Source organism: Montipora foliosa, chromosome 11 (assembly GCF_036669935.1).
Source record: "Montipora foliosa isolate CH-2021 chromosome 11, ASM3666993v2, whole genome shotgun sequence".
Lineage (NCBI taxonomy): Eukaryota > Metazoa > Cnidaria > Anthozoa > Scleractinia > Acroporidae > Montipora > Montipora foliosa.
The window spans coordinates 25457248-25467247 of record NC_090879.1 but is presented as its reverse complement, the minus strand read 5'-3'; the positions used below and the strand labels follow the sequence as shown (position 1 = coordinate 25467247).

The following is a 10000-nucleotide window of genomic DNA, read 5'->3' as shown; positions in this document are numbered from 1 at the left end:
CACTATAAAAACATCGAAGTAACTTGTGTAATCATTCTATTTTACTATTTAGGTGATAAACATTCAATGAACGTGATGCCTTATAAGTATTCTTTATGTAAAGAATACTAACGAGGAGACTTTTATCAGGACGTAAAACTCATACACGTGACGTTTTATAGATGTTTTGATAGGCTGTTAGGCTCATGAATTATTAATGAGTTTGTTTAATGGTCCCTCATAACACACTCACCATTTTAATTCCTACGCAGCTACTGGCGCAAATAAAGAGCATACGACAGGCAATATTCGCGAAGGGAGTAGCAGGCTTTTCTGCTATTCCGCAGTAGTAGAGTCCTAGTTTGAATTTATTGCCAACATGACCACTTTGAAATGCCCTGCTTGGGTTTATTTTTGAGCATGGTCAATTTGAAGATCCAATGTGTTACTTCGTTCATTTCAGTTATGTATTTCATGCAATATTTGGTGTTCCAATTTGATCAAATGAAATGTTGATTTTAATGGAGCGCTCTATCCTGTCTACAAACAATTACATACCTTCAGTCTAAATTTCAGTTTTGATTTTTTTTTTCATTAGTAGGTTACAACTTTCTCTGACCTCTGTGCAAACTATTTTTTTGTACATATCATGTTTGCAAGCAATTTATTTTGTCTTTTCAGGCCCTGCAAACAATTTTTTCAATATTTTCCACACCCCTCCTCCAGAAAAATGATGGTCCGTCCCTTATTTCACGACTGTGGGAATGCAGGAGCACTGGCTATACACCCACTGAAGTCCACTTAGCTTTTGACTATGGGAGTGCGGAACTGCGGAAGCAATACTTATACACTCGCTGAGTTCCACTTAGTTCATGATCACGACTGTGGGAGTGCGAGTTCGTCAGACGAAGGGCTAACGCTCGAAAGGTCAGCTTTTAGAATCCCTGTCCGGTAGTCAATTTACATTATCAACTCGTTTGATAAAACCAAATTTTTGTGTGTTACCTCACCACCTACGCAGCACCACAGTTTCTTTGGAAACTACCCCGATTATTCAACACATTTATGGCCGGGTATTCTAGAATCGCTCCGTTCGTTGATCGGGAGCTTTCTTTAGAGCTCGAAGAATCCCCGGTCAACCCTGCGTTTATTCATATGCTTATCCTCTCTACAAGAGAACTTGTCACCGCTTGGTTATATTCTAGCTTTGTTTCAATGGTCCGACAGCCGTTGCTAACAGTAAATTAGCTTGACTTTAGTGAATCAGCACAGGTGTATGATTTAGAAATGTGTTCATATACATTGCTAGAAGTGTTGATATCACATAGATTATAACGATGACAAAAGACGCAATTCCAGTTCGATGCTGGGTTAAACCCATGGTTTATTTCAAGTCACAGCACATTACAGAACAAAAGACGCTTTTCATGATGTTAGGAGTAGGTTCAACTAAAATTTTTTCCATGTGAGGGGCTGAACCCATGGCTAACAATAGATGTGTTTACCTTTGACATTACATAGATGGTAACGATGACCGTCATAAAATGCAATCTCAGTAACCATACTGGGTTTGACCCATGGTTTATTTTAAGTCACAGCAGATTACAGAACAAAAGATGCTTTTTATGATGTTAGGAGTAGGTTACACTAAAATTATCTCCATGATTGAGGCCATGGCTAATAATACGTGTGTTTACCTTTGATAGCAGATAGATAACAACGATGTTATAAGACGGAATTCCAGTTTCCATGCTGGGTTGAACCCATGGTTTGTTTTAAGGCACAGTACAGTACAGAACAAAAGATGCAATTCATGATGTTAGGAGTAGGTTACACTAAAATTATCTGCATGTTCAAGGTTGATCAAATACAACACCAAACACATTTTACTCAATTATTACTTCATTACTTCTCATTTAGCAATGCCTCTTTATTTTCCATATATCCAAAACTTTACCGTACAGTTATTGAAAACTGAACTAAGGCGGACATTACGACGAGCATCACACGACACTGAACTTTTCCTCCCTTTGCATCTTCTCCTTCGGCTTTGCTTCCACACAAACAGCAGTGCAGTCCTTACTTTTCAAACCATCTGTAATTCCTACACCTCAGTGCGCCGAACAACTTTGTCTTCAACTTAAAGTTCAGTCGGGAACGTTGCGGCTCGGTAAAACTTCACGCGGATGTTGCATCATCTACGATAATTGACTTGAAGTTGACCAAATATGATCTTTCGCAGTACAAGTTTCTTCTTGTTTTAAGTCCGAAGTTGACAGAGATAAATCCACCGATGGGGTAAGAGCATCACTAACAACTTTAACCTCGCAATCCAAATGAGCCAATGAAAGCGTGTTCGTCAATTTAAGGAAATCAAATGCATGCCCGGAAATAGATAAATATTCATTATTATATAAATATTGATGAAATACCAGGATTTCTCATTTTACTAAAAAATCATACCTTCACCGCGCGTAGTGAATATATCATTTTTATCTTTCACATGTGAGGATATAGGTGTTGTCATGGTAACCAACACGATTAGCCAATAAAACGCGAGCTTTTTCTTCATTGTACTTTTGTGCTTTAATATAATTCTTCTCTACTACATTAACATTGTTATTGCAAAATTTGACATTATCATGATTTGTTTTTCATAACGTTCATATCTTGTTTCATGTTACCCAACGTGCGTGTTTTAGCCGTTGGTGACCACTTTTTCATCATTTCGAAAATGAATAGAACAAGTTGTTTTAAATCTAGACATTTCATCAATATCTACATAATAAACAGAACATTACATGGCCGCTTGGGGATACGAATTTTATCTTCTCGTGCTGAAAGTATCTCTCACTCGTTCGCTTCGCTCACTCGTGAGAGATACTTGCAGCACTCGAAGATAAGATTCGTATCCCCGGGCGGCCATGTAATATCCTCTATATGATTTCTCTTTAGAGCACACGCCAATGCAAGTTTGCTGGATGCACGCTTTTCGAAAACCTCGGCGAGGCTACTACAAACAATATTCGCGTCAGTGTTATATCACTATTCACAAACTCACAGCTTCGCCTAGAGTCTGTAAATAGTGATACAACCCTGCCGCTCATGTTGTAAACATTACTTCATTACTACATTACTTACTTAAGTCGGCTAAAAATCTTTCGAACAAAGTATAGGCTACCCGTAGCCTCTTGTTCTTTCATATTTAGCCTCACGTCGATAAATAAAATAAAAGAAAGTTAACTTTTTTAATGTTAGTGAGAAAAAAAAACGAATTTTCGATCCTTTTCACTTTCATGCGAATATTATGAATGAAATATTATTGCGCTATTTGCATACAAATAAGGGCGAAAAAATGCAGCAGAAAACATCTACATCTACGTGTCCCAGCACTCGGCAAAGTCCTTTTGACTTATGGTTGCTTTTGCTTCAGTGGCCTCATACACCACAAGCCTTTTTAGAGACATTACGCCAAGCCAGCCACTTTTTCTGGAAATAACACACTCAGAGAGGACAGTCACAACATCGGGAACCGCATCCCCTACTCTTTTCGAACAGTGTGTGGCGTTAATATCCCACAGAGAACTTACATTATTATAAACATGGAAGATATTTGTGAGACGGGGCTTACGGTAGGCTCGATTACCAGCCGCTGTTCGGGACATAAACTCGCCTGCACAAATCGATCTGGCATAATTATATTTTTTGGCTGCGAAGGTATTCTTTGATCCGGCCGGTTCGAGGTTTACAGTGCTTTTAAGGTAGGAAACATCCAAGATTTCGACAACGAAAAGTGTTCGAGAAGCTGGAGAAAGGGGATTGTGTCGTTTTCTACCGCCTGAGTTCGGAAACTTCACTGATTTTCCAGTTGGCGCCAAGGTCAAAATACGGCTTTCAAGTCCATTGCTATTGCAATTTTCTCCTCAGACTTCGCTAATGTAAGAGCAAGTAAAATTCCTCAAGATCAATTGAAAGTACTGATGAGTTTATTGGTGGCAAAACGAGGGGGCCGATGAGGTCGACCGAGAGCTGAGGCGGCCGAAGATTTTTTTGATGATTCGCAGGATGAATTCAAACTCACATTGATCATTTAACCACAAACTCAAGCTCGTATCATCTGGAAACTTCGCAGAGACGTTTTAGGCATTGTTATGTAATTATTGTTTTGTTAAAATCGGTGTTTTTGAATTTACGTCACAGACACAACTTATCGCTCACGCGTCCAGTCGTCTCTTGTCGGGGAGGATACCCGAACTCGAGTGAGCGGCGGATATCGAGCCTAGGCTTACGGCTTATAGTCCTTATCCAAGAAGACTTGTAAGTCTAACCATTTGCGGATGTAATTACAAAGGCAGCACTTTCTCCTCAGTTATTTTAAGATTCTGAGTGTTTGTCCGGCCGGAGTCGAACTCACGACCTCCCGCGGGACAGCCCAACTGAGCCACCGGTGATCGGTGGTTGTAAAAATAAAGACGCAAGTAAGCGTTTGTAAGCGTGACCATGGAATATCCAAGGCAAACAATCTAAGCACATTACGTAGTAGTTCCTCGTAATGTAGTTTCACGTATTTCTTAAAGATTTAGTATCACTTAGCAGCAAGCTATCGCCGGCCTCAAGTTCGTATTAGTCCTAGCATGTGGTTACTCCAACCTCGTTCCCAGGGTTCTCCGGTGGACGAGTAGGAGAGAACCCTGGGAACGAAGTTGGTGGTTACTCTAACTTTTAATATCAGTGGTAAATTTTCTTCCCAGTCACGGAAAAAAAAAACACTTTTTAAATTTAGTAACCAACAATACTAGTCGTCAGCGCCGGCATTCAGATAGATCAGTGGCGTGCTTTGAATCATGTTATTTCAGATTTGCTCAGGCTCTCTTGTGTCTTTCACGGCTAGAGAGTAAAAAGCTTCCACACAATTGATATTGATTTTTTCAAATTATCACTTTTAAGGTCTGTGAAAATGGACAGCATCTGTTAAAACTGGTTCAGCATATAACATTGAAATTGGCTTTTAAGCATTCAAAGAACCACAACCATTATTTTTACAATTCTACAGCTGAATAGTCACAGGTTAAATGTATGAATTGCATTATATTCTTAGCATTGCAATGTTTTTACACTTGTTTTACACTTGTTTTCCTTGACGGAATTAATCATATTGAATTCTTTGATATTGTTTGCTTTTGTAACAACTAGCAAGTTAAGTGGTCGTTAAGAGAAATCAGCTATCCACTTCGCTTCTCTAGATTTAATCATTAACTTTATCAAGTGGCAACAAAAATGGCGAGAACGAAGCGCTCTGTGTTCTACATTTCCTCAGAAGTTTGAATGGGCTTTCCTTTTTCGCAGAAAATTAAATGTTTTCATTTACTTTTACAGCTAAGGTTTTGCATAAAATGGAGTTTTGTTTGCTGTGTTCAGTGTACGTATGTTGTACCAGCTTTCCAAGGTGGCTACTGCAAGGTAATTGAAATTCAAAATAGAAAATAAAAGCTTCGTTTCACCTTTTGGCATCAACCACTTTCTATTCTTGTTCCTGCGACTCGACAACATGAAATTTTCAACTCTTTTTGGACTTTTCTTGGCGGTGGTGCTTGTAGTCGAATCCCTCCCAGATGAAGATTTCTTCGAAGATGAGGACTTTCAAGACGATGCACGACATCATTTGAAAGCGGTAATTAATTTAGCCATTTTTGCGGCTGGAAAATTGCTAAGAGCAAAATTAATCAGTAACTTCGGGGCCAACGCTTACGCTTCTCTTTAGCGACCATTTGGCTCATTTCTTACAGACTAAGTTGACCAGGCCTAACTAGATTACCACCGTCGCGTACTGATTTTACATAGGTTACGCACGTCAATTTGACTGCCTTTACGTGCGTAAATAAAATACAAGAGATTCTCTGAACGGCTTGCGTTTAACGTAAAACTTGAGAGCGGTTCAACTTTGACGTTTAATACATTGACGTTCATACAATCTCTTGTTTTTTACTTACGCACGTAAAGCCATACACGTGTGTAACCTTCGTAAAATTTACGCAACAGTAGAAATCTATCTTAAATTACACTCGAAACGCCCTATCAATGTCGCCGGGTTCGATTTTCAGAATTGTCATGACATATCGGTTGACTTTGTTGGTTCTCTACATTGCCCCGGGAGGTCTTCCTCGCGGAAAAATCTCCTGGTTTATCCCTCTCCTGACTCTCTTCTCAAAAACCAACCTACGCTTTGATATGAGTTGCTTTGCTTTGATTTGATTGGTTTTCTGTACAGTGTTCCCATTTGGAGCCCAGCGCTATTAAAACACAGTTGACACTTTAATAAATTTTGAATCCGCAGTTTTTCCTTACCGGTTACGCCTTCCGTCCACACGTATCCGGCGAATTCGCTGGCGAATCCGACCGCAACTTTTTGAATACGCTCTCCAGAGTGGATATTTTTCAATCCGATATGAATCCGGAACCGTGTGGACGCCGAATCCGGATATTTCTTTATCCGGATGACGTAACAAGATCGAGCCCAGTTTCTCACCGTGAAATCAATGGGCCATTGAGTTGCTGTTTTTCTCGGTTTCGAAGTGAGTCTTGGTGCTCAACTATTGTAAGGGAATGATGAGTTTGATTTGCATGAGAATACGCAACTTATTTCCATTTGAGTGGTTGTACACCAGGACTCGCTTTGAAACAGAGGCATGCAGCAACTCGAAAATGGCCTAGTGATGAAAATGGCCTACACAAGGGCTGCGAAAAAAATCAAACAAAAGGCGAGTTTTTCTTTATCTACCCATGCAGTTGATTGCAAGGACTGACGAGTTCGGGAATCTGCTAAGCGTCGGGGAACACTGGAACTGCAGAAGTTTTCTGAGTCCGCTCCAGAGAATATTTTTAAACTTTGCAGAGTTTCATCTTAGCCTGCTGATCACTTTTCAGCTCGCAATAAAAAAAATTGGGATCACCGAGATCGTTTTTTTGAGATATAAGCACTTATTAAATTCTCAACTTCGGTTATTGCATTTCTCGTGCTCTGATTTGTTTACTCAATCTCGGTTATCAGCTGATATACCTTGGTTTGACCTTATATCGCAAAAGATTAAGCTAAATTATTTTCGCCGGAAAGCGAAATTTCTCTCTGAATAAAGCAAAAAAATATAAACGTTTTTGTGAAAAGTCTGGATCAATTCCGACGTTTAGAAGTACGCGAAAAGGTAAGACATGTTTTTGTAATGAGCCTGCGTCTGTCTGACTACCAGGTATTACACAACATCGCATCTTTATCAAGATTTTTCGATTTCGCTCGTATTTTGTACTTTTGGACTTTAAGGAATTCAATAAAAAAATTATTGCATTCTTGCTTGTTGGATATGAGACTGGCTATAGCCAACTCAGCGCTACGAGCCTCGTTGGCTATTTACCATCTCATATCCAACAAGCAAGAATGCAACAATTGTTTATTAAACAAAATATAGGGCGTTTGTTTTTAGATGGTTCTTTTGTCGCTATGGTAATTTATTACGTCACATTAATATGTGCATCTTGTTAAGCAATTATTGGTGTTTTATATGGCACCATAACATTGCCACTTAGTGAAAAGTGTTGTAGAGATAATCTTTCTAATAACACCCTCCAAATTGTTGAAACCAGTTTGAGCCACCTTTATCAGCCTTTAATAATTTAACTGGAGTCTAAACCGATTTAGGCTCCAGCTCTGTATTCGTACTTGTCTAGTTTTGGTGAACGTACGTACGTAAAAATGTGCAAGAACGCCGGAATAAAGAATTTCATTTCACTGGTAATATTTGGCTTAAACCAACAAAAAGCGTCCACTTCTACAGCTTGATTCTTTTTTCGCCCTTTATTTGTGTTCTAGTGCAAATCGCAAAAGGATTGTAATAGCAATGAATGTTGTCAGAGATCATCAATCTTCGTTAAGAAGAAGTGTAAACCCTTGCGCAAGGAGGGCGAGTCATGCTTTTGGGAGGTAAGTGGCACATCAAAAGTTTTTTTAGTCTGAAGTATTACCTCACATTGACATCTTCATCTGTCCCACCCCCTGAGTTCCTCAGAAAACTGGAGAAGATAGCTCAGTATCATTAGACCATGGTGGTAATTTATCATCCACGACCTCCCCTCCCCCCCTTTCCTTCCTTCCCTGCCCTCCCTAGGCCATTCCAGAATACGCTAGCATTTTCTTTGATCTTGGCATTATTTGATTAAACAAGCTTTTTTTTCACGCTTTTTTTCTGGAAAAAGATTTGCTAGCATTATTTAGCATTTTGCATAACTTTGATCAAGATTTCTGCACTGCAAAGATTTTAAATGCAAAATTTTATAATTCAAAGGCATTGAGATAATTTGCTTTGGTTTGAGAGAAGGATTTCTGTAACTGAAGTATGAACTGAGTGCATCTAAACTGACGCGAAAGCCGTTAACTTTCAGAGGCCGTTCACGCGCTATTCACAAACGCGATGGCGTCAGCCAGTGCCACGCCATCTTCTCAAAACTTGCAGCACATAGACACGAGGAGCAACTTCCTCGTTGAGCTTCTGCAGTACAGTAAAGCAAGTTCTCCTTGTCCAACAATCGTCTGCTACGGCAGAAAGAGTATTTTCAATACTGAGAGTCCTTCAACGAGCAACAGAAGTAATAATAATAATAATAATAATCATAATAATAATAATAATAATAATAATAATAATAATAATAATAATATGACGAAGGAAGCGGGAAAGTATGCAGAAGAGTACGATTATTATTATTATTATTATTATTATTATTATTATTATTATTCGAATAAGATTAGATTTAGTTAAACATCTAATGATAAAAAAGAGCGAAAGAAACTTTACACAACGTTTCGATGACTCCATGTCATCATTTTCAAGTGAAAAGGAAATAAAGTTTGATAACTTAATATATACCGTGCGAGGTGATAAAACGTAAAAGTGTGCATGTAAATAGTGACAAATTTAGATAAATAGTTTTGCGCGTATGGAATCTGATTGTGTGTTCATGCATGGCCTCTTCTTCTTTATGAATAACATTTCATAAATCAGACAGTCCAGTTTTCCGTTGCACTTCTTTAAAACGGAAAAATTGTTGGAAAGGTCGCCGATGGTTTCAAGAGCGTGGTCGTTCTTTAAGTGCTTGCCGATCGCTGAATAACGGTGCTCGTCAATACGTTGGTGTAAATGTCGGCTAGTGTAGCCGACATACTCTGCACTGATCACACAGATCACATTTGTAATTATACACAACGCATTGTTGGCTAATTATAGGTGGTTTGGGCTCACACATCTTGAGGTCTTCACATATTTTGCGACTCTTGAACACAGGTTGAAGAGTGTGATCGATTTTGCTGCTTAGATCTGATAATTGCCTTTTCACTGCGTCAGTTGACTTTTGATCTTTAAAAGGCAAAACCACTCGGTGAACAGCATTTTCATTGGTGGATAATTGAGCTTGCTCTCCAGGGTTTTCAGACCTCACTGAGGTGAAAAAGTGAGAGATAGTGGACTTGATGAGGCTGTCGGGGTACTTGAGGTTAGTAAACATCACCTTCAGATGATCACATTCAGATTTCAAAGACTCCCATGTGGACGACAGGTGGAACGCATGATTTAACATGGTCTTGAGTAGCGATTTCTTGTACCTTTTATCGACATGGCTTTGGTGGTGAAGCAGTAGGCCAGTGTTAGTTGGTTTACGATAAACACTAGTTTCCAGTTTGCAGCCCTTTTTGACGACTTCCATACCGATAAATGGTAACCTGTTATCAGACGCTAGTTCCATGGTGAAATTTATGGATGGATGACAACTATTAAGCGTTGATAAGAAATCCTCTGCTGCTGGTACATTTTTCATCGTAGCAAACGTGTCGTCCACGTACCTTCTGTAAAATTCAGGGAGCTTGTTGTCTTGATCTAGTTTCTCCTCGATAGGACAGAGAAATGCGTTTGCCATGAGTGGACCCAAAGGGGAGCCCATTGCCACGCCGTCGATCTGTTCATAAAGTTTACCATCAAACTGG

The 10000-nt window shown here is 39.3% G+C and overlaps 1 protein-coding gene and 1 pseudogene across 1 annotated transcript in view; one reads left to right on the top strand and one right to left on the bottom strand.

The window, feature by feature from the left end:
* Nucleotides 1-5486: 5486 nt before the first annotated feature.
* The window catches only part of LOC137975691 (uncharacterized), a 9412-nt gene continuing 4898 nt past the window's right edge, over nt 5487-10000 (top strand). Inside the window, exons 1-2 of the mRNA XM_068822845.1 lie at nt 5487-5650; nt 7841-7951. Coding sequence (XP_068678946.1) covers nt 5528-5650; nt 7841-7951 — 234 coding nt within the window. The 5' untranslated portion in view covers nt 5487-5527. The remainder of the gene's footprint in view (nt 5651-7840; nt 7952-10000) is intronic.
* LOC137975369 (uncharacterized) overlaps nt 8940-10000 on the bottom strand; it is a 1393-nt pseudogene continuing 332 nt past the window's right edge.